General features: G+C 43.8%; 4 protein-coding genes across 5 annotated transcripts; all 4 read left to right on the plus strand.

Moving 5' to 3' along the window:
- Positions 1–685: 685 nt before the first annotated feature.
- Positions 686–2,948, plus strand: LOC127318057 (dehydrodolichyl diphosphate synthase CPT3). Of its 2 annotated transcripts, none has more exons than XM_051348674.2 (3): positions 686–979; positions 1,556–1,636; positions 1,747–2,948. In XM_051348674.2, the coding sequence occupies exons 2-3, from the start codon at positions 1,613–1,615 to the stop codon at positions 2,629–2,631; spliced, it is 909 nt and encodes a 302-aa protein (XP_051204634.1). In that variant the 5' UTR covers positions 686–979; positions 1,556–1,612; the 3' UTR covers positions 2,632–2,948. The 2 variants fall into 2 exon arrangements, with proteins under 2 accessions (XP_051204634.1, XP_051204633.1); XM_051348673.2 differs by having other exon boundaries at positions 687–979; positions 1,571–1,636.
- Positions 2,949–4,012: 1,064 nt separating this feature from the next.
- On the plus strand, positions 4,013–11,032 carry LOC127318056 (uncharacterized). The gene is made up of 17 exons (XM_051348671.2): positions 4,013–4,431; positions 4,515–4,674; positions 4,790–4,861; positions 4,977–5,048; positions 5,311–5,382; positions 5,525–5,596; positions 5,685–5,756; positions 6,013–6,084; positions 6,169–6,243; positions 6,866–6,928; positions 7,562–7,627; positions 8,546–8,614; positions 8,714–8,758; positions 9,389–9,450; positions 9,745–10,130; positions 10,221–10,407; positions 10,501–11,032. The coding sequence occupies exons 1-17, from the start codon at positions 4,305–4,307 to the stop codon at positions 10,689–10,691; spliced, it is 1,863 nt and encodes a 620-aa protein (XP_051204631.1). The 5' UTR covers positions 4,013–4,304; the 3' UTR covers positions 10,692–11,032.
- An 847-nt stretch (positions 11,033–11,879) lies between these two features.
- Positions 11,880–12,896, plus strand: LOC127318055 (proteasome subunit alpha type-4-1). Its single transcript, XM_051348670.2, has one exon. It carries the CDS (start codon positions 11,990–11,992, stop codon positions 12,740–12,742), a length of 753 nt encoding a protein of 250 aa, XP_051204630.1. The 5' UTR covers positions 11,880–11,989; the 3' UTR covers positions 12,743–12,896.
- Positions 12,897–16,124: 3,228 nt separating this feature from the next.
- On the plus strand, positions 16,125–21,364 carry LOC127318054 (mitochondrial outer membrane import complex protein METAXIN). The gene is made up of 6 exons (XM_051348669.2): positions 16,125–16,385; positions 19,086–19,426; positions 19,520–19,596; positions 19,734–19,794; positions 20,129–20,306; positions 20,857–21,364. Exons 1-6 carry the CDS (start codon positions 16,214–16,216, stop codon positions 21,033–21,035), a joined length of 1,008 nt encoding a protein of 335 aa, XP_051204629.1. The 5' UTR covers positions 16,125–16,213; the 3' UTR covers positions 21,036–21,364.
- The last annotated feature ends 1,855 nt before the right edge of the window (positions 21,365–23,219 follow it).

Raw genomic sequence — 23,219 nt, forward strand, 5'->3', positions numbered from 1 at the left:
CACATTCACGACGCGTCGTGTCCACGAAGACGCAATCACGGTTTAAATTTGGGCCGCTTTTATGTCCCAGTGAACAGGTCGATCAGTTTACGTCGGCCCGCTGAGCTAAAATGTAGATCAATTTTTCAACCACGCGATCATAAACGGCCGCCTTCTTTAAATCTATTTGAATTGGACAGGTGGAAAAGCCCTTACTATAGGACATGGTTCGGCTGATCGATCGGCTCCGTGCTGGCATCCAGTAATTAATCAAGTTATAAATTTCGTGAGTCAATTTTGAAACCTGAAATTCTTGACCTGAAATTTCAGGAAATCTGCCCAGCCATGTTTGTCTGTATTCATCACGAAAATACGTCTAAGTACATATAAATCTAGGTAAATTTGCGACACTTATATTTCCGAACAGAGGAAGTACACTTATCTTTCGTGCGCACGTTTTTCTCTTGCGCATTAATAACTCGTACGTGGCACGGCCAATGAAAAACTGACAGGCTGACACCCACTATCGGACGTGTCCTATCCAGCTCACCTGTGACCGGTGGCCTCACGTAGAAAGAGTAAATGTTTTATTTCTTTTTCTTAATTGAATCTACCATTTGTTTAGAGAATTTTTTATTTGGATCTACCATTAGCCCGCACAACCGTAGAGACGCCTTCTCTCCCAGGCAAACGAGTCCAACCACTCATCGTGCCGCGCAGTGCCAAACAGAAAGAATCTTCGCGAGGTGCCGGAGTCCGCCTCCGTGGTACGCTGCCCGCCTCCCGTCCGGCCGCCCCCACCTCCTCCGCCGTCCCGCTCGTCCGGACGAGATTCCAACTGCCACACATTCACTCCCTGTCCTTCTCGTCCGGACACCGAGCTTCTACAAGAATCGCCTGCAGTTTATCCTGTCCACCTGCGCCACTCGTCCCTCCGCCGCCGCTCTCCTCCCAGGTCCCGGTGGCGCCCCTCCTCCGCCCCCGGAAACCAATCGCGCAGGTAAGCTGAAACAACTCTCTCCCTGCTCGCTCCACTGGCGGGGCGTTATCTGCTGTTTGCTTGCTCTCTTGTCCGCCATGTGTTCGACGGAATAACCGTGAGGGTCAGATGTATGCAGCGTGCGTTTTAGTTGAGCTTGAACATGCCGATCCTTTTCCTCCTAGGCTGCTTCTGGATACCCGATCTTGCTTCTTACGGGCGCTGCTTTACAGGAAGTGTTGTTCCTGAGGCTGTTTACATGCTGCCTTGTTACTTTAGGCGATCTTTGGGCAAACTGAAACCTGTGGCGGTGAATCTGGAGTCCCGTCTTTCTGTCCCAGCTCCATTTGTTCTGCAGGATCTAGTATTCCATAGTCCAAGACGAGTATCGTTTGTAGCATGCCGATACATCCCTCGAGAAGCATAGTCGATCAATTGCCGCGGGAGTGCATGGCCTCCGCATTTTTTGTTCCCGCTGCACATGTTGCTTAACTCTGTAGTTCTAGTGATAGATTATGTAAATCTCGCGCTCATTTGTTGATGCTAAACATTCGCCTTTTCCCCTTCTCACGCAAGAAAGTCTGAAATCTTATGCAGTTTTCTTGTTTGCAGCTTTGATATTGCTGCATCGGTGGTTAACTACTCCCTGTGGAAATGCTTGATTCACTCATTAGCCATGTAAAGATCCTCAAACGGCTCTGGCCCTTTTTTTCCCTCTCTTGAACATATTCTTTTCTTCTGACACTTAGTAAAAGCACTGATGAGTTGCGTTTATCCTGTTGGTCTAGGATCCGAAGATGTTGAACGAGAAGAAGCCTGATGAGATCATTGCAACTGGTGTTCTCGAAAGTCTGCAGAATTTTCTACGAAAGTGTGTCATAGCTGTCCTATCCTATGGCCCAATGCCTAAGCACATTGCTTTTATCATGGACGGTAACCGCAGATACGCTAAATCCAGAAGTATCAAGGAGGGCAGTGGCCATAGGGTGGGTTTCTCCGCCCTAATGGCAAGTCTTCTCTACTGCCACGAAATGGGTGTGAAGTATATTACGGTTTATGCATTTAGCATCGACAATTTTAAACGGGACCCGACCGAGGTGCAAACCTTGATGGAGTTAATGGAGGAAAAGATCAATGAGCTATTGGAGAACAGAAATGTTATCAACAAGCTTAACTGCAAGATCAACTTCTGGGGGAGCCTGGACATGCTTACTGAACCAGTGCGGCTAGCAGCTCAGAAGCTGATGGCGAGCACCGCCCAAAACACAGGATTAGTATTCTCTGTCTGCATGCCGTACAACTCGACTTCTGAGATCGCCAACGCCGTCAACAAGCTCTGCAAAGAACGGAGGGACATGATACAGGGACAGCAAGCTGGCAGCTGCAATGGCCTCAATGCTAATGGCGGCACACGCTCAGATATCTCCGTGGCTGATTTGGATCGCCATATGTACACCGCCGGCTGCCCCGATCCAGACATTGTGATCCGTACATCAGGCGAGACACGGCTGAGCAATTTCCTTCTATGGCAGACTACGTTTAGCCATCTTCAGAACCCAAACCCTCTGTGGCCTGAGTTTTCTTGGAGGCACCTTGTTTGGGGGATATTGCAGTACCAGAGAGTCTACCCATACATTGAGCAAAACAAAACTCTGGCGAAGAAGCAGCTGTGAACGAGGGACAGAAGGCGGGCAAAGAAGCAGTTGTAAATAAGGCATCTCATCTTCTTTGGGAGGAGATAAGTAGATACCAAGAAAATATGGTAATAACACCTGTCCAGAGTTGGCCCTTATTATTCTTCCTGTACCAAGAGTGTAATTATGGGGATCATGTGTAGTATGATCATATGATGGACAATCCTTCGTTTTGCCGCCGTGATTAGCGTTTGTACTTGCCACTTAGCATGAGCATGGAGGCATCACATGTATAATCAGTACTCAGTACTCGATATATATTACTCCTAGTTTTGCCAAAACTGGCATTATTAACATTTGCGATGTTTTCATGTTCTTATTTTACCTTTAATTAACATTTTTTCTATTGCTAAGTATTCTATATAATAGATTGACTAGATAGCTTGCATGGAACTTTATAAAGTTACACACAAAAATGTTTTGTTTGTGTGTAAGAAGCCAGCCTCTGCTTAAAGAACATGTGCAGTGTGTGTGCGTGTGTGTGAGAGAGAGAACATATTCTTGAATATGGTAGTAAAGAGCACTAACGTGTTAAAAAAAAAGTAAAGATGCCTAATGTGTAATGCCTAATTTTTTGGTGGAGGTTTATGGTGGGATTAATTATAAGCAGATGGCTTTTCTAGAGCACATATAAGGTGTTTATCGCCCGGCCACCAGCTGAAAAGGTTGTGCCACGTGGCATCATCCTTTCACCCTAAACGCAGATGCACCTGCCCCTGTCCCCTTCCCCGATGCCCTCTCCTTCTCCCTATCATGCCTTGCTGGATGCAAACCACGCGGGCCAAGCTCATTGTCACGAGCAAAGCGGTTCCCGCCGAGCGCACAGGAGGCGGAGCGCGTGGCAGCGAGAAGGAGGACATGTACACGAGGACGTAGATGAGTTCGGTGAGGAGGAGTTGGCCACCCACCAACGAGCGTCGAGCAGGCTGGCCTGCTTGCCTCCTTTAAATTCGCCCAGAAGGAGGCGGCGGCTGCCCTGCTTGCCTCTTTCGAAACCGTCCAGAAGGAGACGGCGAGCGGGTCACCATGGGCTAAAATGAAATGTTTAGTACATTATCCTCAAAATCGGTCATAGCATGGTCATCTTAGTCAAATGTGTATGATTTTAGCCGTGCGGTGCGTGGAAAATGTGTCACAGAAATGTAATGATACATCGCAAAGATATAATTACACGGTGTGTTTCAGCAAACGCCCAGAAATTGTCACTATTAATAAAATGATCCAATCAAGTTTTGGGTTCAGTCTGGTTGGAAATTTCATTAGTTAGAGACGTTAATAATTCTACTCCGTACTCTTTATTTCGAAACTCTGATTTCCAAGTGTTGATTCGGCAAAACTATGACTCATTTACAGAGCAGACGCGCTTTTCATTTCCCCCACGTTTTGCAGGGGTGTTTGCTCAAAACTCAGACCAGCGCCGCCGATCCGCCGCATCTCCCGCCGCCGCCGGCCGGAGCTCCTCCCCCGTCACGCTCTCCTCTCCCCGAGGTAGGTAGCCGTCGTCTCCCGGCGAGACCTGGTCACCGCGACCTCGTCTCCGGTCAGCTCCCAGACACGCGCACCGGCGCGAGGTCAAACTCATCCCAAAACCTCAAGCATCCCCCCAATGCTCCCACCCCTCCTCCGCAAGTCAACCGCTGCCTCCCCACGCCATGGCTCCTTCCCCTCCCGCTCCCCTCCTCCTCCTTCTCGTGCTCAGCGGCCTCGCCGTCGCCGCCGCCCAGTTTCCGCAGCCACCGCCGGCGCAGCAGCAGCAGCAGCCCACCAACGCCTCCGACGGTAATCGGTCTCCCGCCCCCGTCACCGATTTCGAAGCTAACGCGCGCCGTCTCACAGATCTCTGCTCCCGTTTCCTGTCGCAGCGGCTGCCCTGCGCGACGTGTTCCAGCATTGGGGTCTCGGGTATGGCGCGACGGCGGAGGACCCGTGCCTGAAGACGGACTGGTTCGGGTCCCTCGCGAGGAACGCGTCAATCAACTGCAGCTGCGACGATTTGACCCTCCCGTGCCGCATCACACACCTGTAAGTGCGCCGTTCTCCTCGCTCGCTCGCTCGCCCGCCCGAGGCATCCGCGATGTTGTTTATCACTGCCTCTGCGCCTGTGGTCTAACGATTTGGCTATGGGATGATGATGCAGGAACGTGACTGGCTACCGGAACCTGACCGACATCCCACCAGCGCTCTTCAACTTGACGGAGCTGGTCTCTCTGTGAGTTCTGGTGCTGTGGAAACTGCATGCTTACTCTTGAAAACACGAAATTCAGCCTGCCCTAGGATTATGATTATGCCATGTTTGGTCCTTCACTGACCATTTCCTTTTCTAGGGATTTGAGCAACAACAACTTAAGTGGTCAAATACCTCCAGGAATCGCCAATCTCTCCAAACTGGAAACATGGTGATTACAAAACCTTTTACTTCTCCTTACTACCGAGATTGTGAATTTGTTATAGAATCTCATTGATAAGTTTCCATGTAATGGGAATATGTGCATTGAAAGTTCATCTTGCTGAACAAGTGAATGAGCATCCTATCTCTATGCAAAAAGTAGTCATAATGCAGACCTCTGTCAGTACTCAAATTGTTTCAGTTCCAAAATTATCTGTCGTCAAAGGCATCTAATATTCTCATAGCTGACTGTATGCTCTTCACTTAGCTAGGCACTTCAACAACAATCAACTCAATGGGTCTTTTCCTAATGGATCTTCAGGTTTGAGGAGTCTTCAGTCCCTGTATGTATGCGCCATTTCCCTTACTTTCTCGTATAGCAAGTAAAAAAACTACTCCGTATTTAAAGAAAATCTGCAGAGCAATATATTACATAGTGTCTTGTTGGAAAAGAAAGATCACATGATCTTGCAATTTCTTGTGCAGATGGATGTTCGATAATTACATCGAAGGGACACTTCCAGAATTTATTGCGAACTTTACCAATCTCACAGACTTGTACGCATCAGTACTTGGTTTATTTTCATTAGGCACAGCTTCTTCTTACTTTTGCAATCTTGGAAAGCTAATGAAATTGTCTTCCTAGGAGAATATATGGGATGAAACTTCAAGGACCTATTCCAAAAAATTTCTCTAATTTGATCAATCTGGAAAAGCTGTAAGTCGCTTTAATGGTTTCTTTTATTAAATATTGAAGAATGCAGCACTGTCCTCAATTTGTTTATCAATTTCATACTGCTAGGTAATATAAGAGTAAAAATGCCTTCAATCCTTGGTCATCTAATCTGGAGAAGTTATCGTCCACCATTAACAAAAAATCATGGTGTCATATGACTTCTTGGAAGCCACACAAATGTTATTTCTATTAATAAATACAGTTTATAGTGTTACATTTAACATGGATTTCCTTACAGGATGCTTGGTGATCTTGATGGTCAGAATTCTACTTTTGATTTCATAGCAAAGTGGACAAATCTTTCAACATTGTATGTCTGCAACTATTGTGCCGAACTATACCTTGCTCTCATAATTAGTATATTTGCTTACGACAGTTTTTTTTTGTTAAGCAGATCACTGAGAAACTGTGGAATCACTGGCCAACTTCCTAATATGCTCTCAAATTTATGGCCCAATCTAACATACCTGTGGGTAATCTATAACACTTCTACTTGAAGATAATTCTTTTGCTGAGCTATGATTCATATTATTATGACTTTTTACTCTGGGATATTCTGTAACAGTTATCCTATACTAGGATGCTACTGTTTGTAATACTATTATAGTTTTTTGAGCCCGGATTTTTTTAATGCTATTAGTCTATTATTAATTTACTATATATCTGCAGTTCTGTAGTATGTATTGTCAATTATCAACAAGCTATTAGTTTTAAAAGTGGAACACTACGAACAATTCTTATACATGCCTTTCTTTTGTATCTTCTACCATTGCCATGGTGGTTCGTGTTAGGTTTCCCGAATATTTTAAACTGGGTGTTTCTAATGTTTTAATTGATCTTTCGAAATGATTTTGAACATTTTTTCTCAGCACAATGGAAGACCTAAGAGTAATAAAATTTCAATTCACTATACAGTCACGTCTACTTTATCTTGTTCTCAGATTTGCTACAATATTCAGCACTGGAAGCTATGCCATGAAATAGATCTCCTTATATTGTTGAAAAGTACAATCCAAAATGTTATTTTTTGTACATATAATCTGCTAGTCTTTCGTAGTTATCTAAAGTTTTTGGATGCCCTGTATTTGCAGAGATTTGGGATCAAACTACATATCGGGCTCACTAGGGCAATTGCCATATAAGAATTTAAGACTGTAAGTTGTAGTTACAGATTTACAATCCTTGTGTGATGTAACAACTTCAAAAAAATTGTATTAAGGGTTAATTGCATAATAAATTTGGCGCTGTTCGCAAGTAAAATTTAGATAAGTTTTTGCACATGGAGCAAACTGTGTCGGGGAACAATGCAATTAATCTACAGTTTGATTTCTTCCAAATTCCATGTTATATAGTTATTCACCTATGAAGTTTCATACTCTTCATAGCTCTGCATCTACCAAGTTAGGTGGCAGAAGATGTTCTGCGTTGTACCTTTGCCATCTCAATCACCTCAATACCAGATACCTTGATGGTTTTGGTTTTTACCAGGGTTTGCCTGTCTCCTTGTCTGGCCTAGCACAAATATTTGATGCCTATTTCACTTAGGGAACTTTGGTTGTGTAAGGTCAGCTGATAAGAACAGGAATTACTTAATTAGTCAATATTGGTATGGGAACATGCTATCACTTTTAAGTGTTACGTTTGTCGGTGATAATTACTTAATTAGTCAATATTGGCACATGCCGACTTAAACGAATTTGAGGGCATGATGGTTTATATTTATTCATACTCGATGGCTGTTCCCACTTTTTTGTTCCACTCCTCTAACGAAAATTTCATCCTTTTAGGTATCTTGGTGGAAACAACTTTAGTGGAAATCTGCCTTCTGAAATGGTTCAATCATCACGTCTTATGTAAGTATGTTTGTTTGTTCTGCGTTTCGACGGGTTGATGCCTCGATGGATGCTTTTGTGCTAATATAAGAGATGCCCTTGGGCTGTCACTTAACAAAATCTTAACTGTGCTTCAGGTTGCAATGCTAGTTTATGTAGGTAGGTGCCTCTTAAACACATGCTATTCTAATGCATCATAATGCCTCTGAAGAGAACATGCTTTATAGCCATGCTTTTATAACTTCGTCCACAAACTTCTGTAGCATTTGCATGCACATCTATTTTGCGTATCATAGAAAACTCATAATAGCAACTATATCTTGGACTTAGTGATGGCTCATCAGACCTATTCATATGGACTGTCCTCATGTTATAATATGGAATATATATTATCACCTGTAGCCTGCATGCTATGTTTAACAAGGATGGTCAGGTATCCTGGAACTGTGGTACCATGTTAATTGTCAGGAGAGACTGCACAAATGGGAAATTGTATTGCATCAAGGTCCATAGGGCTAATACACAGAGTAGAAGAGGCATAGGATAACCTGAAAATTAAAAAGTTCAAATGGCATAGGATAACCTGAAAATTAAAAAGTTCAAATACCATTTGAACTGCTAACATACACATGATACACTACTACCCTTATAACTTATATCAGATCAAACTTGGAACTACCACAGTAAAATTACTTTTGAAAAAATAGGTGAGGCATTGGTGTATATTAAACATAGGAACTTTGAAACACTGGATTTGAAGTGATCTGTGGAAACTTGGAAGAATAAAGGATCAGCAAAGAGATTGGCATGCTATTTTTGATTCTAATCCTATGGTGTCAGATTGTGATTCTGTGATTCTAATTGTAATTATTTTTTCTGCAGCACGGCCTGATCTTTAACATGTCTTAACTGTTCTGACATTTAGTATAAACTCTCCAGGGATGTTTCGTATAACCCCTTTCTTAATGGAAGTCTTCCTGTCAGTCCTGGTGGTCAGAAGTGGTCAATGTATTTATTTCTTACTTTTAGTTGTTATATTAAGCATGAATGGCAATAGCTAAATTAGCAATCGTACTTATTTACTGGCAAACATGCTCTTCTGTGCAGAAATTATATCGGAACTTCAATTGATGCTAGCAGAACAACTAACAGGTAATTGGTGTTTAGTGATCATGCTTTAATACTGTTGATCCAAGTAACAACTTCATTGTTGTTATTTGCCAACAGTTTTACTTTTGCAAGTTTTAAAATGTGATTACTGGACAATCTTCACTGTGAACCGCCCCTTGCCGCCTGTATTTGAAGACTGAGCAGGTGGGCATGCAACACATAAATGCTAATGAAGAGAGCTTATCTAATCATTAGATCGAGTTTTTTTTCCTTTTTTTATATCTGATCTATGCTGGTCAACATTCACTTTTTCAACCCCAAGAATACTTTATAATTCAACCATTTTGCTCCTGTAAGATCGTGATTGCTCTTATCTCTTGATGCACTTTAGAGAAATAACTAAACATGTTGCCACAAGTTAGGCATATCTTTGCAGTTTAGAGAACGGACTGGGATAGAATAATGAGGAAGTTCAGGAAATTTGCATCAAAGGGAATGCTGAAAATAAGTTGTAGCATTTACTGTGGTCTTTTGGTACTTCTATAACTAGTCACGAGCTAGTCCTTGTTATTTGAGGTGGAGTTATTGTTTCATGTTTGTGTCCTCGTAATAGCGGCCTTCTGCTTCATTTTTCTCACCTTGATGTATTAAGTATTAACCATCAATATGCAGTGAAAACCTTGCCCTCCTCGACTGTCTCCGCATGAAAGGATGCAACAGAAGTTTCGACAAGAGTAGGTGTCCAGAAATCTTCACTATTTGATATTTGAACACGACTTCCTTTGCTACTAAACTTCCAGTACTCAATATTTTTCTTTACATGCTTCAAGTACTCAATTAATCATACTCCCTCCGTCCAACAAAGGATGTCCCAACTTTCATTACATTGGTGTTATTCAGATTATATACCTGTTAATTCTTCTAAAGCTGCACTTAGATATAGATCCCGTTACTTTATTTCAGAACCTATCATTTGTTCCACAATCCACTCAAATGGTTACTCATCTCTCATCTGATCGTAAATGCAGGCCTTATAACTTCCTGCGCTGTAAACTGTGGCGGCAAACAAACGACTTACCCGGATTCATTGCCAAACATTTTCTATGATGACACTAGTGACCTTGGAGCAGCAGGTTTTCATATTAATACTGACGGGCAATGGGTGGTTAGTCACGTGGGTTCTGATCCTCTCAGTAACTCTTCTCATGGTATAGTAAGTACAAGCCAAGGTATTCTGGGAACAGACACGCCTGAGCTCTATCAAACAGCAAGGACATCACAAAGTGATTTGTGGTACTACGTGGTTGGTTTGTCTACGGGGAAATATACAGTTCAACTCTTCTTCGCGGAGATAATTATTGAAGGGGATTTTAATAATAGGACAGGAAGGCGTTCATTTAACATTGATATTCAGGTTTGTTCTCTCAAAATCACAAATCTATCATTTACCCTTGACCCATCAAGTACATATGAGCCAAAACGAAATCGTGTGATTAAACTGCAGGATCAGAATATCAAGACGGATTTTGACATTACTAAAGAAGCAGAGGGGTTCAGAAAAGCCACAAACATAACTTATGAAGCAACGGTGGATAATTCGGTGCTTAAAATACATCTGTACTGGAATGGACGGGGCACACATGCTATTCCATATGAAGGAGCTTATGGGCCTCTGGTGTCAGCAATAAGAGGTATCTACAATACAAATACTACCCTGTTCATACCATTCTTTGTTTACTGGAAAATCAATGGCTGGCAAGGATGAAATGCTCAAATTTCTGCAGTTTTCCCGCCTGAAATACCCCCGAACAACAGCCCCCCGCCCGCACGGCCACAGGCAGCGCCACATGATAACAATCGAAGAGGAGTGGTCGCGGGCATTGCAGCCCTGTGTATAGCTGCGGCAGTGATATCTTCGTCTGTCGTTTACCTCTGGTGGAAATGGGTGTCACTCGCGAAGCATCCAAATGCATGAGGAGTTCAGATGTGTATACCATGTGAATGAGCCTCTGTGCACTGTATCATACCTTCGTTGAGCTGTGGTGGGGGACAATGGACGCCTGTACAGGAACACGTAGCGGGGTAATGTGAAGAGGAGAACAGCATCGATGTACAGTTCGGTTTACGCCAGGATATTAGGTCTGCAGCTTCGTTTTGTTTTGCGATTTGTCGATTGTAACTTCTAAGAACCACTGATGTCATCTCACGTTTTGTTTTTGGCATGTTGTATTGTATTGTATTTATTTATTTGTTCTTTCGAACTTATTCTCCATGTATCGCTGATGGCTATTTAACAGCTTTGGGGTTTCTCTGGAATGCTGATTTCCCCGTAGTGTAGTTTATGCAGGATTGAACTATTTTGTGTCAAACTCCAGCGTTCCAGGCAATTGACCCCTTTGAATCCAAGACCTGTAGTGAAAGAATTTGTAGGATTACAATCCATTGAATTCTTTTGCTATAGATGAATTTTTTGCAGTAATTGAGGTGTCGTGTTGTTTGGATGTCACATAGCAATTTGTAGACAAAAGAGAAAAGAACATGAGATTATAACTCACATTTTAGTTTCCGATAAAATTCATGTACCGCTCCATAAGAATTTCAAAAGAAATGGGGATTGCTACTTATTTGTTCCGAAATTTACTAGCCCTATCCTAAAAGTTTCTGTAGCTTCAATGAATGGACCAAGTGCTGGTTTCTTAGACGACAACGAAGAGTGCGTGCTTGATAGTTGCAGCGATGGCAACTTGCAACAATCGTTTATATCCTCCTTGTGTTTTGTTGGTTTTTTGTTTGTTGTATATGTACCAACTTTGTATTGTTATATGTTTATTAATACAAGTAATATTAACCTTGGGACGTATATTGTTAAAAATATTATCTTTGTATGTTTTTCTTTGTCCCAAATAACACAATAAATTTTCCATGGTTATCTTACACAGACACCTTTGAAAAATTTAGCTCGGAATTTCAGAATCTAAGATGAGCTTGCATCAAATCTAAATGGACCCTTTTTACAAATTTTCCTCGGCTCCTTGTCCGCTTTGTCTTCCTGCGGAATTCTTTTTAGTCTCGAACCCTAGACTAAAACAAAATCCAAAGCACATCCTTCTTCTTTACTTGCCTTACAAGTAGATCCCTGGTTTGTGAGAAAAAGAAGAAGTAGATCCATCGTGAACCTCCCCACGAGTTGCTTCCTCACTTGCCCCAAATCCCCAGAGAAATCTCCCCCAATCCCTCGCCGCCGCCGCCTCCTCCGCCGCCCCCGACGCCGCGATGTCTCGCCGCTACGACAGCCGCACCACGATCTTCTCGCCGGAGGGCCGGCTGTACCAGGTGGAGTACGCGATGGAGGCGATCGGCAACGCCGGGTCGGCCCTCGGCATCCTGGCGGCCGACGGCGTCGTCCTCGTCGGCGAGAAGAAGGTCACCTCCAAGCTCCTCCAGTCCTCCCGATCCGCCGAGAAGATGTACAAGATCGACTCCCACCTCGCCTGCGCCGTCGCCGGGATCATGTCCGACGCCAACATCCTCATCAACACCGCCCGCCTCCACGCCCAGCGCTACTCCCTCTCCTACCAGGAGCCCATCCCCGTCGAGCAGCTCGTCCAGTCCCTCTGCGACACCAAGCAGGGCTACACCCAGTTCGGAGGCCTGCGCCCCTTCGGCGTCTCCTTCCTCTTCGCCGGCTGGGACAAGAAGCACGGCTTCCAGCTCTACATGAGCGACCCCTCAGGTAACTACAGCGGCTGGAAGGCCTCCGCCGTCGGGGCCAACAGCCAGGCCGCGCAATCCATGCTCAAGCAGGACTACCGCGACGGCATGACCCGCGAGGAGGCCGTCGCCCTTGCCCTAAAGGTCCTCAGCAAGACCATGGATTCCACTAGTTTGACAGCAGAGAAGCTGGAGCTGGCCGAGGTGTTCCTGCATCCTGGCACCGGGGAGGTGCAGTACCAGGTCTGCACCCCAGATGCCATGGGAAAGCTGCTTGCCAAGGCTGGGCTCACGCAGCCGGCCCCTGAGGCCTGATGTGCTGGTTTGATGTGGCTTATGATGCCTACTGCTCTTAGATGGCTTAATCAGTTATTATGCTTCTGTTGTTTAAACCAAACTATTCGATGATTACGTGTTTTAATTCAATGTCAAACATGCTTGAACGGTTAATCATATTTGCTTTATCTGATGCATTGTGGTGAATTTGGTCCCATCATTTGATTGTTATTTGTGATTAGGGTGGTTTGGAAATATGAGTCTACAGATAGTGAAACCTTATTTGTTTGACCATGTAATCATCGAGTGTGCTTAGTGAACCAGCCTGTATTTTAAGGAGATTCTTGTGCTTGGGAGGTTACCTAGAAGCCCTGCAGTTATAATCCTTAGTTCCTAGGATATATCCAATGTTTCAGTTCACCATGTAGTTTCCCATGGAAAATTGGTGATTACTTATGCAACATGGTGTTAGATTGCGAGTTGGAATCTTGGTTGGTGCAGGTTCTTGTTTCTCTGCGGTAATTCAACATAATCAACTAATCATAGACACCAACAATGATCAGGTAAGAACAAAAGATGATGGAATACTAGAGTTTAGAGGTAATGTATTCTGTCTTCTCTCTTTTCCCTGGAGAGTTACCTCTAATAATAAGAGATGAACCATTGGGTGACATATCTTCTCTCTTTTCCCTGGAGAGTTGCCTCTAGTAATAAGAGATGAATCATTGGGCGACATATCAACTTAAGGGCACCTTTTGTATTTTTTCTGCACAAGAAGTATATCTTGGTCCAAAATTGTGGTAGTCCCTGTTGCATGTTTATCCTGTACGTGCCTTCCCTGGGACCATCTTGATTTCTTTTTTGTATGGTCTATTAGACTAGTTGGTTGTGTCTTCTTTTGAATAGCTTGGAGGGATAACATGCTGCTCCGCAGTCTTAATTTTCTTAATATGTGTAATGCTGAATTCTGATAAGTTCAGCATTAAGCAAGCACGCTAGGTGTTTGATTCCGATGTATAACTGCATATCTGGTCTGGATTTAGAAAAACTGTGTTGGTTTTGTCCTTGCTGCATGTTATAGTGCTTGCGTTCATTGAAGAAAAAATAGCAATGAATTGTATTAGGTGAGCAACTCAAATACTCTATGCTGTCAACCTGGGGATCAGTTAGCTTTAAACTAGAGTGCCAATTCTGGGATTATGGCTATGGAGGCCATGATGTTGTATAGGATTTTTGTGATGTCTCCTGAGGTGTACTGGGATATCTATGAGGTAAAAAAGGAAAATGTTCAGTTTTTGTTTTGTTTTGAGAACACTATTTCAGTTGGGTGGAGATATACTGGTGGTTTGCCCGAAACATGGCTTCTTATTTGGTTGTGTGTTCTTTTAGGATTGATTTTATTGCAAGATCGATTGAGTAATTTGGTGATGCGGAGATTTTGTTTGGTGCATTAATCAGGCTTGTTAACAAAATAAGAGCCCTGCGTGTCATTTTGCCGAACACCTGGGATGTACACTAATTCGTCCTAGTTTTGCTGTTTTCTATTCTGCCTCCCTTTCAACGCAAAGGCTTTTTGCATTTTCTCGAAAAAAAAAGTGCCTGATGGAGTGCTTGCCTGCTTGGTTCCAAAGGACTTCTTCCCCAGTTTGTGCATTTTCCCTATTTCTGATTCACTCGAGGCACTCAAATACAGTGCAAAATCCTGTTATGACCCGACCTATGATAGGGTCAGATGTAAGATATGGGAATTTCAGCAGAGGGTCAGATCCAACAAGATGGTAATTTCAGCAGAGATTTGGGGTAGGTGAGTTCATCTTGGGGAGGAAGTAGGGAGAGAGGAGAAATTCATTCATCGTCGATAACTTGACCACAACGCTGGGCTGATAACCATGCATGCGTTTACAATTAACCCATCTTCTGCCAGTTGTGCATCTTCGGAAGTAAAATTTGCACATATTCAGAATCTTCAGAGTTCCTTGTCAAATCCGTTGTGATGTTAATGTTTGATTAGGCACAAGTGCTGAAGATATAACTGCCTAAATACGTAACATAGATTATCTTCCACTCGAGCAAATGATACTTAGTACGGAGTATTATCGTAGATGCTCGATGCTCTAGTTTCTTCGCATATGTAAGCACTCCATAGTCCATCCATCGGAGAAACGAGCATATACAGCCCAGCGTTTCCTGAAAAACGGCCATGCAAAGGGACCTCCTATACACCGCATTCATTGGTGCCACAGCCCGCCCATCTTCACCGCCTCCTTTTCTTCTTCCTAGTCGATCTGCTTCTTCGTTCGACCACCTATCCCCCACCGCCACAACCCTAGCCCTAAGTCGCCAGCGCTGCACCCCCTGCACCCCACCCCTAAGTTCTCTGATGCCGCCACGCTCCATCATCGTCGGCTTCTTCTCCGTCGTAGTTCCCTGCAAGTCACGACATCACCGCCCTCTCCACCTCGTTCCGTCGGTAACGAGGAAGAGAGATATGAGAGGTAGGGGAGGCTTGGTACGCGGTGTGGAACAAACACATCGTGTTGAGCGGTGTATAGGATTTCGCCGCGCCAATGCCACCACCGCCGTGGTGAAACCGGCAGCAACGCCGCCATGAAGGGGGCTCCTATACGCTGCTTCTTGCAGCGTCGAAGAGAGATGTCGCACGCATGCAACACGTAGTGGGTCGGCCCACCGCCGCCTCCTCGCTCTTATTCCTAGTCGCCTTCCTCCTTCCTCCTTCTCTTGCTCGACGATGGAGATAGAAATAGCTTGCAGATTCCTCGTCTCCCTCACCGACCCACCCACCCACCACTGTCTCTCTCCACTCGTGGTCGGCGTTGCTAACGTAGCACCTTGCCACCCCATCCTGGACGAGCCGCTACTTCCGCAAGTTCGTCGCCCCCGGCCGACCATCCCTCTAACCCCTTCCTGTAGCATCCGCGAGACCCCGCAGCCCTAACTCTAAGATGGCTGCCGATGAGACCCCACCGGCACCCCTAACCCTAAGATTCCTTTCTCACCTCCGCCGGTGATACTGCAGTTAGCCGCATTGTCTCCGTCTCCGGTTAGGACTTGGCCCCACCTCCATCGCCAGCGGCTCACCACGTACACCCTCTACCCTAAGTCCTTCGGTCGCGAGGAAGAGGACCCCCACCCGCACCGCCTCACTAACATGCCTTGGCCACTACTGCACGCACGCCTAGAAGCGGTATGCGGGTGGACCATCAGTGCTGCAACCGGCGGTGTATAGGGTTTGCCGCCACGAACCCACCAGCCCCCGCCCCTTCTGCCATGGCCCGTAGGAACGATCACTCGCCACCTGCCTGGACTGGATCGTGACAGAATGTGGGCTTCATCGAGCCCAGGAGCCCATGAACCGACCGACGGAATTATAATAGGAGACGAGACGAGAAGGAGAGGCACCGCATAAACCTTTTTCTTGTTTCCCGAAACCCCCCTCGTTGTTTCCCCGAAACCAGAACCAAACCCCTTCCGCAAGCTCCCCTCCCGGCGATGGCATCAGCGGCGGCGGAGTGGGAGGCCGCGGCGCGGAAGGTCCTGGTGGCGAGGAAGCCCGGATTCGGGCTCCCCACCGCCTGCCCGGCCTGCCTCCCCGCCGTCCTCTACCTCCGCATGGCCCAGGTCCCCTTCGACATCCACGTCGACACCTCCTTCCCCGACGCCGGTGAGCCTCCGCTTCCGCATCTTCCGTACTCTCCTCATCTCGTGCGAACTGTATAAGCTAAGATCTCCGTTCCGCCGAGCATCTCCGGTCGGGTGGCGTTGCTTTGGGGTTTGAGTCGCGGGGGCTGAACTGTTGATGTGCTAGGTTTCCCTATGCTTGGGTTGCCTGGGGTGATTACATTGCTTGGCTTGGTGTACATGCTGCGATTCCTGTGCGTTTGGGCTGCTGCATCACGTGTACGTCCTCAGGTGTGTGGAGATCAGGCACGCTGATCCGTGGGATGCGTGCTCACCCCTGCACGCCTTCTCTTAGGTTCAGAACTTGTATTTGCATAGAAGGATTGGCAGTGTAGTGCTCCAATTCGATTCGAAAAGTATGATAAAATTCCTATGCTGAAAAGTAAGAAAAAATGTGTTTCAAAAATCAGATGTGCATAGATAGGTCTGTTGAACTTACTATGTGATCCTACGAACGAACCTTATTCTCACAATAATGTAGCAGCAGATAAATGGATGTACTAAACAGTTGTGGTGCATAGACTGCTTCCAGGATTGGTTTGGGACTTGTCTTATCACATCTAGCTTATGTTAAGGAGCAAAGTAGTTCACAGATAGCTATCAGCTGTATCAAATGCCAGATGTTCTGCTTGTGTATTTTGTGTCACATACTTTATGGCGTATTTCTCTCCAAAACCTAAACAGCGTGGAAGGTGAAAGATCTACGAGGCTGAATAGCACCTTTTGAATCATCTTAAGTACTTCTTCTTGGGAGTTGAGACCTCACAGAACTACCGGATTACAACAAAACACATGCCAGTTACTAAAACAAAATTGCTTTCTACAGAATAGATCTATCTCCTAAAGTATATGTTGACCACAAGAAGATAAAATACACCATCATATCTCTAATTTGAAACAACACGGCGATATTTGTCACTGTCCATGAATACCTGGTACAAAGTTTAAGATAAACTTAGCGACAAGGTTGAAGGTGATGGTGAACTAGGCACCATGTGGGTGGCAGTGTGAAGGTGATGACGGTTGTAGGGAGCGTATCGGCAGTGTGCAGTCTTAGATGGCCACCAACTACCATTAGCTGCATTTCGCTTGCTTCAGAGCTGGCCTCTCCCTTGCCCTGCCTTCTCCAAACCAACGCCATGGAGTGGTGGCGGTGTTCCTCTGTAATCATGGAGTAGGCGAGTTGTGGTAGGTGGCAGACAAGAGGAATTCTACTACTCCCTCCGGTCCTAAATACTTGTCGCGGATTCAATGAATGTAAACACATTTTAGCCTACATTTTCCCTAAATATGTGAAAAGTATTTAGGGCCGGAGGGAGTATATCAACACAAAAGAGGAAATAAGGGTGCCCATACTCCAGCGGCTGCAGTTCCTCGTCAGTATACAAGCAGGGGATACAATCATCCAAGGATAGACTGAAAAAAAAGAGCGAACAAAATAGCACTGCGCTTTTAATAACAGTAAACTAGAGGTCTTGTCTTCCTTATACTGATTGCCAATTCTATTTTAGCCCGACATTTTTCCTAAATCTGCAATAAGTATACGGTGTGGGAGGTGAAAGATCTACGAGGTTTTGCACATTGTTCTGGACATACAAAACCAATTGAATGAATCACAGACAAGATATTCAGTGTTCAGCACTGAATTCGTAGCTGAATAACACCATTTAAATCATCTTAAGCATTTTTTCTTGGGATTTTAGACGTTACAGAACTACTGGATGACAACAAAAACACATGCCTTTTTTTTGACCATGGACTGTGAGGCAACCGCCCCACAGCAAATTTTATTAAAAGAAAAGTCAAGTACAGCAAAAGAAAAATCTGTACAGACCAGAAAGATCATTATGTACAAAACCGCAAGGAAAACTCCTTAGGTCAGCGACCTAATCCATGCTAGAAACCCTTCCTTATGCTTGTACTATATTCTAACACATGCCATTTTACTAAAACAAACTTTGCTTTCTTCGGAATAGGTCTGTCTCCTAAAGTATATGTTTTCCTAAGAAGATAAAATACATCACTAATTTGAAACAACATCACATATTTGTCATGATCCGTGAATACCTGGTAGAAAGTTCATGATTATCCTGGCGCCGAGGTTGATGGCGATGGTGAACTAGGCACCATTTGGTGGCAGTGTGAAGGTGATGACGCTTGTAAAATGACATATTTTAAGCAAAGCAGCATCATTCACCATTACCTGCATTTAGCTCGTCTCAGAGCTGGCCCCTCCCTCTGCCCTGCCTACGCAAGATCAACGCCATGGCTGAGTGGTGGCGGTGAGATTCGCACTTTCCAGATACAGTTTCTCTGCAATCATGGAGTTGGCGAGATGTGGTAGGTGGCAGACAGTTCGATAGATGGAAGGCTTTGGGGTTTTTCCTTTCTTTCATGGAGGGGATTATGAGTGAATGAAAAGGAGCTAGGGTAGAGTTTGGGTGCAGAAAACAGGGAATTCTACTATAGCAACTTAATAAAGGAAACAAGGGTGCACATACTCCAGCGGCTACAGTCTCTCATCAGTACAAACAGGGGATACAATCATAGACAAAAAAAAAAGAACAAAGAACATAACACTGCCCTTTTGATAATAGTAAACTAGAGATGTTGTCTTCCTTATACTATTTTCCAAATATATTTACTGCTCTACTGCTCTTACACATTAAATTTTATTCCACAGAGCACATACCATATGTTGAATTTGGCGAGTGTGTCGCATTCAACAATGAAAAAGGAGGTGTAATTGAGTATCTCAAGGAGGAGAAAATTGTGGACTTGACCTCAAAACTCCCAAGCGATTCTTACTCTGATCTAACATCCACAAAGGCCATGGTTTCGACTTGGCTTGCTGATGCTTTGCAATACGAACTTTGGGTGGTTACTGACAGGAGCATTGCACAAGACATTTACTATTCTGATCTCTCCTGGCCCATTGGGAAGATACTCCACTGGAAGAAAACTAGAGATGTGAAGCAATTACTGGGTATAACAAAGCTTAATGCTGCAGAAAGAGAAGAGGAGGTCAGAAATGCTGTGCTCATGATGTTTGCAGGCTTTTTTTTTGGTCACACACTAGTAGCTTATTGCATACTTGTAATTTCTTCTTTTGAACAGATATACCGGAATGCTAATGCTGCTTATGATGCTTTATCAATGAGATTAGGAGATCAAGCCTTTCTTTTCGACAATAGGTAATACTGTTTTCTTGTGTTTTCGGCAACATACGCCATTCTATTAATTTACTATTTGTTTGTGGCTTGTCATATGTTTCTCTTATATAATGCAACATTTGCAGAACACTAACTATTCTATTCTTCTATCTGTGCAGCCCTACAGATGTTGATGCTCTTTTCCTTGGACATGCTCTTTTTGTCCTTAATGCATTACCTGTGAGTTCCACTCAGGCTTGAATACTCAGCTTTGCTTCTACCTGAAATGCAGCATGCATTAACATTCAATTGCATAGATAAATGGATCTTGAACACAAATGCATATTGGCGTTCAATAATCACCTACACATAAGCCTGGAAGCATAATGTGCACCGCAAATGTTTCATACCTTAATAATAAGGTTGTTTATATGCTAGAGGACTGGGCATCGCTCAGTTGGCTAGAGGCTCATGGTAGTTTCCTTTAAATAAATTTCTTCAGGTGTTAGGCCTGTTGCTTGAGTCTTTTTATATGCTATGATTTTCCTTTCACAAACCCACTTCTGCTTTGTAGGGTACATCTACGCTGCGAAGTTATTTACAGAACTATGACAACTTGGTAAACTGTGCCGAGCGTCTCAAGGTCCAATTGATGAAAACCGATTCATCAGCAGCAGGGTCAGTATCAGGATCAGGATCATCTGATCCGTCGTCATCATCCACATCCAGGAAAGGAGCATCTTCTGGACAAAGTAAGTCAAACGTATTTCATTGTCATAGTAGTTCAGTCCAGAAGTCACTGCAATTCTACTAGTTCTCATATTTGTTTGCTGCTTAATATTGGGATCATGTGTCCCTAGTTATATTTTCTATTCATGATAATACTATTTTTTTCTTAGTTTTGTGTTCAAAGGTTCTTTTATCAAAATTCAGTGATTGCTGGTTGAATACTTTGTTTGATACACTTCCATTGTTACGTAGCTGTTCCAAAGGAGATAGTGCTGACAAACACTTAAATGTGTACTCATTTACGATAGCAATGAGAAATGAGTATTTTGTAGTTATACGTTGCTCAGTGGTTACATATTGTAAGGCCTCCACCAGTGGTAATGCTATTTGTGGCACGTCCTGTAGAATGAATATATAAAGGCATATTTTGTTGTGGATTGTATGGCCTAACAAGTTCACTTAGAAATGGGGATAAGTAATTAGACGGTAATATGGAGATACATTCAACCAATGGAATATATTTGAGCTTTCATTTGGCATCCTGAGATCTTATTGGCCTGGACTTTTTTCTAGGTTACAAGCCTAAACCCAAAGCTAAGAAGGAGCGTACAGAGGAGGAGAAGAAATTTAGGCGAAGAACAAAGTACTTCCTTGCAACCCAACTCGTTGCAGTCCTTGTCTTCCTATCGATCATGGGTGGGGCGGATAATCCTGAGCTAGACGATGAGTACGATGTGGAGTATGAAGATTAAACTCTCCCCATCCTTCCGCTAGAAGAATATACTTTCTGAAGGTTTAATTTGCCACAGCACTGGCTGTGGTGCTTTGGGAATTTGTTCCCTTGCTAATCAGGGGGGTTGCATACTTGATGTCGTAGTTAGAAAGGAAACACACTGAGTTGGTTAGCAACTGGCCTTTCCATGATTTCGGATGTGAAACATCTGTTTCCAAATTTTGTATGGCTTTGTGGAAAGCTACTTGAGAGTATTCGGAAGTCCTTTTTTGTGCATTGCCCCCCTGTTTCTTGTTAAATAAACAATTTAGTTTGGAAGTAAATGACCTTTCGGTCCGTCCAAACATTCTTCTTTTTTGTTAATAATTTGCTTCCTGTTTATTCTTTTTGTCTTCTTGATGAAACCAAAGATATATTTTAAAAGATCACAATGGCGGGCTGCAATGCTTTCATGTCGTTTTACATGAGAAACAAAAGTCTGCATCCGCAGGAGCAGGGTACTCTGGAGCTGAGCTTGCAATAGCAGTGGTTTATCCAAATGCTGGCAGATTTGGTGTACTTTGGTCACTTGGTTTCACGCCTAATGTCGTAGCTTCGTCAATGATGAGTTGCTTGTGGACGTTTTTTCCCCTGTTGTGTCAGCGATGAATATGGGACAAGTTTTACTCTTTTTTTTTGAAATGGAAGCAAAAGTTTTGAACAATTGCTTGTTTAACCCCATATTGAAGAACAAAAACGTCACTTTCGAATCTAACTTTCCATCAATAAAAGGAAGGCCTAGCCGGCTAGCACCATTGAAAATAATACTACTGTATTATGCTCCTTCCAGATATTCCATGTTGCACATGAGACGACCTCGACAAAACAACTGGTTCCCCGCATTTAACTGAATATCATCGGTGAATTTGCTATTTCAATAATCTTGGCCAGCCAACCCTTGGTCTTGGTCTCTTGGAGGAAGAGGCCTCATATACAGGATCGACTTCATGATATTCTTCTTCCTCATCATCGGGTGCACCGTGGCAAAGCATAGATTCTTGTGTGGTTCTTGATCAAAGGGCCTCTCACGGGATGAGAGATGACCCTCCCGCATTAGGTGAGCAAGTCACCAAGCTCGGCGTCCGACCACTTCTTGCAAAGGAGCTTCATGATGTAAGGAGCATAGGGAGGGACCTTCCTCAAAAATTCGTTTGGTTAAACTTGATGATCCTATGATATGCTAAAAATTAATCTTCATGTGAACTATTAGTGCAAAGGTGTGGAAGCCACTATATTCATTTGAGATGTGGAAGTGAGATAGAGCTTATGATGTGGTTCTATATCTGGTATTATAATTGTTGCTTCAAATGTCTCATGCATTTTTACAACTGAAGCTTCATGAACATGATGATCTTGTCCATTAAGCTACTATCTTACTCGGGGATGAGTAAGAATCTAAGCTTGAGGAAGTTGATGAGTGTATTTTTGAAGCATGTTTACCGTATGTTTTTGCATGAGTAGTCATAGGATTTAGGTATTTTATGGCACTCGCGTGCACCTTTATTCTTGTTTCCACATGATCCCAAATTATGAAGATATTGATGAATATATTAGACACAAATATGATATTTTAAAGTAATAAAAGTCATCCAAATGATTTTTCATGTACCTAGGTGTAGAGGCAAAGTGAGAGGAAACTCCTGAAGGTTTAAGGATCATCGGTATGAGCAGGACCCGCCCATACCGCGCGCATATACCATGTGGCACCGCCTACGCCTCATCAAAGAGTTTCACAATGCAAAGATGGGTATGAGATCTAACATTCAGAGACACCACGGCTCGTAGAAATCTCACCTCCGGAAGGGATCTAGAGGGGGAACTTGCAGAAGGGAATCATCCTCGCTGCTAGACGGATCTTTGAAGGCCAAGGCATGACCCCCATCATCATCAACCGCTGCATCTTCATCACCATCACTATTCCCATCTCGTGCACTACCATCTTTTTGTAATTCCAATTGCTATTGTGGATTTGCACTTGTATTCATCCATATAGTCGTATTCATTCCATATGCCTATGATGATGCTGTTGATTTCTTCCCATCATCATTGCAGTAGCACTATTATGATATGAAACAAAGACGATTTATAACTTTGGTTCATAATTATGTGTTAGTTTTCTCTCTAGATATTATATGAAGTCGACCATGTAATATTTGCCTTCGAG

The sequence above is a fragment of the Lolium perenne genome, chromosome 7, assembly GCF_019359855.2.
Source record: "Lolium perenne isolate Kyuss_39 chromosome 7, Kyuss_2.0, whole genome shotgun sequence".
Classification (NCBI taxonomy): Eukaryota; Viridiplantae; Streptophyta; class Magnoliopsida; order Poales; family Poaceae; genus Lolium; species Lolium perenne.

What these genes read in the sequence shown, in the direction of transcription:
- LOC127318057 (XM_051348674.2), top strand. Translation starts at nt 1,613, where the DNA reads ATGCTTGATTCACTCATTAGCCAT. An exon ending in TTGATTCACTCATTAGCCAT is followed by an intron (nt 1,637 to 1,746) that starts GTAAAGATCCTC and finishes CTGTTGGTCTAG; the next exon opens with GATCCGAAGATGTTGAACGA.
- LOC127318056 (XM_051348671.2), top strand. Translation starts at nt 4,305, where the DNA reads ATGGCTCCTTCCCCTCCCGCTCCCCTCCTCCTCCTTCTCGTGCTCAGC. An exon ending in CCGTGCCGCATCACACACCT is followed by an intron (nt 4,675 to 4,789) that starts GTAAGTGCGCCG and finishes ATGATGATGCAG; the next exon opens with GAACGTGACTGGCTACCGGA. An exon ending in TGGACAAATCTTTCAACATT is followed by an intron (nt 6,085 to 6,168) that starts GTATGTCTGCAA and finishes TTTGTTAAGCAG; the next exon opens with ATCACTGAGAAACTGTGGAA.
- LOC127318054 (XM_051348669.2), top strand. Translation starts at nt 16,214, where the DNA reads ATGGCATCAGCGGCGGCGGAGTGGGAGGCCGCGGCGCGGAAGGTCCTG. An exon ending in CACCTCCTTCCCCGACGCCG is followed by an intron (nt 16,386 to 19,085) that starts GTGAGCCTCCGC and finishes TTTATTCCACAG; the next exon opens with AGCACATACCATATGTTGAA. An exon ending in GCCTTTCTTTTCGACAATAG is followed by an intron (nt 19,597 to 19,733) that starts GTAATACTGTTT and finishes CTATCTGTGCAG; the next exon opens with CCCTACAGATGTTGATGCTC.
- LOC127318055 (XM_051348670.2), top strand. Translation starts at nt 11,990, where the DNA reads ATGTCTCGCCGCTACGACAGCCGCACCACGATCTTCTCGCCGGAGGGC.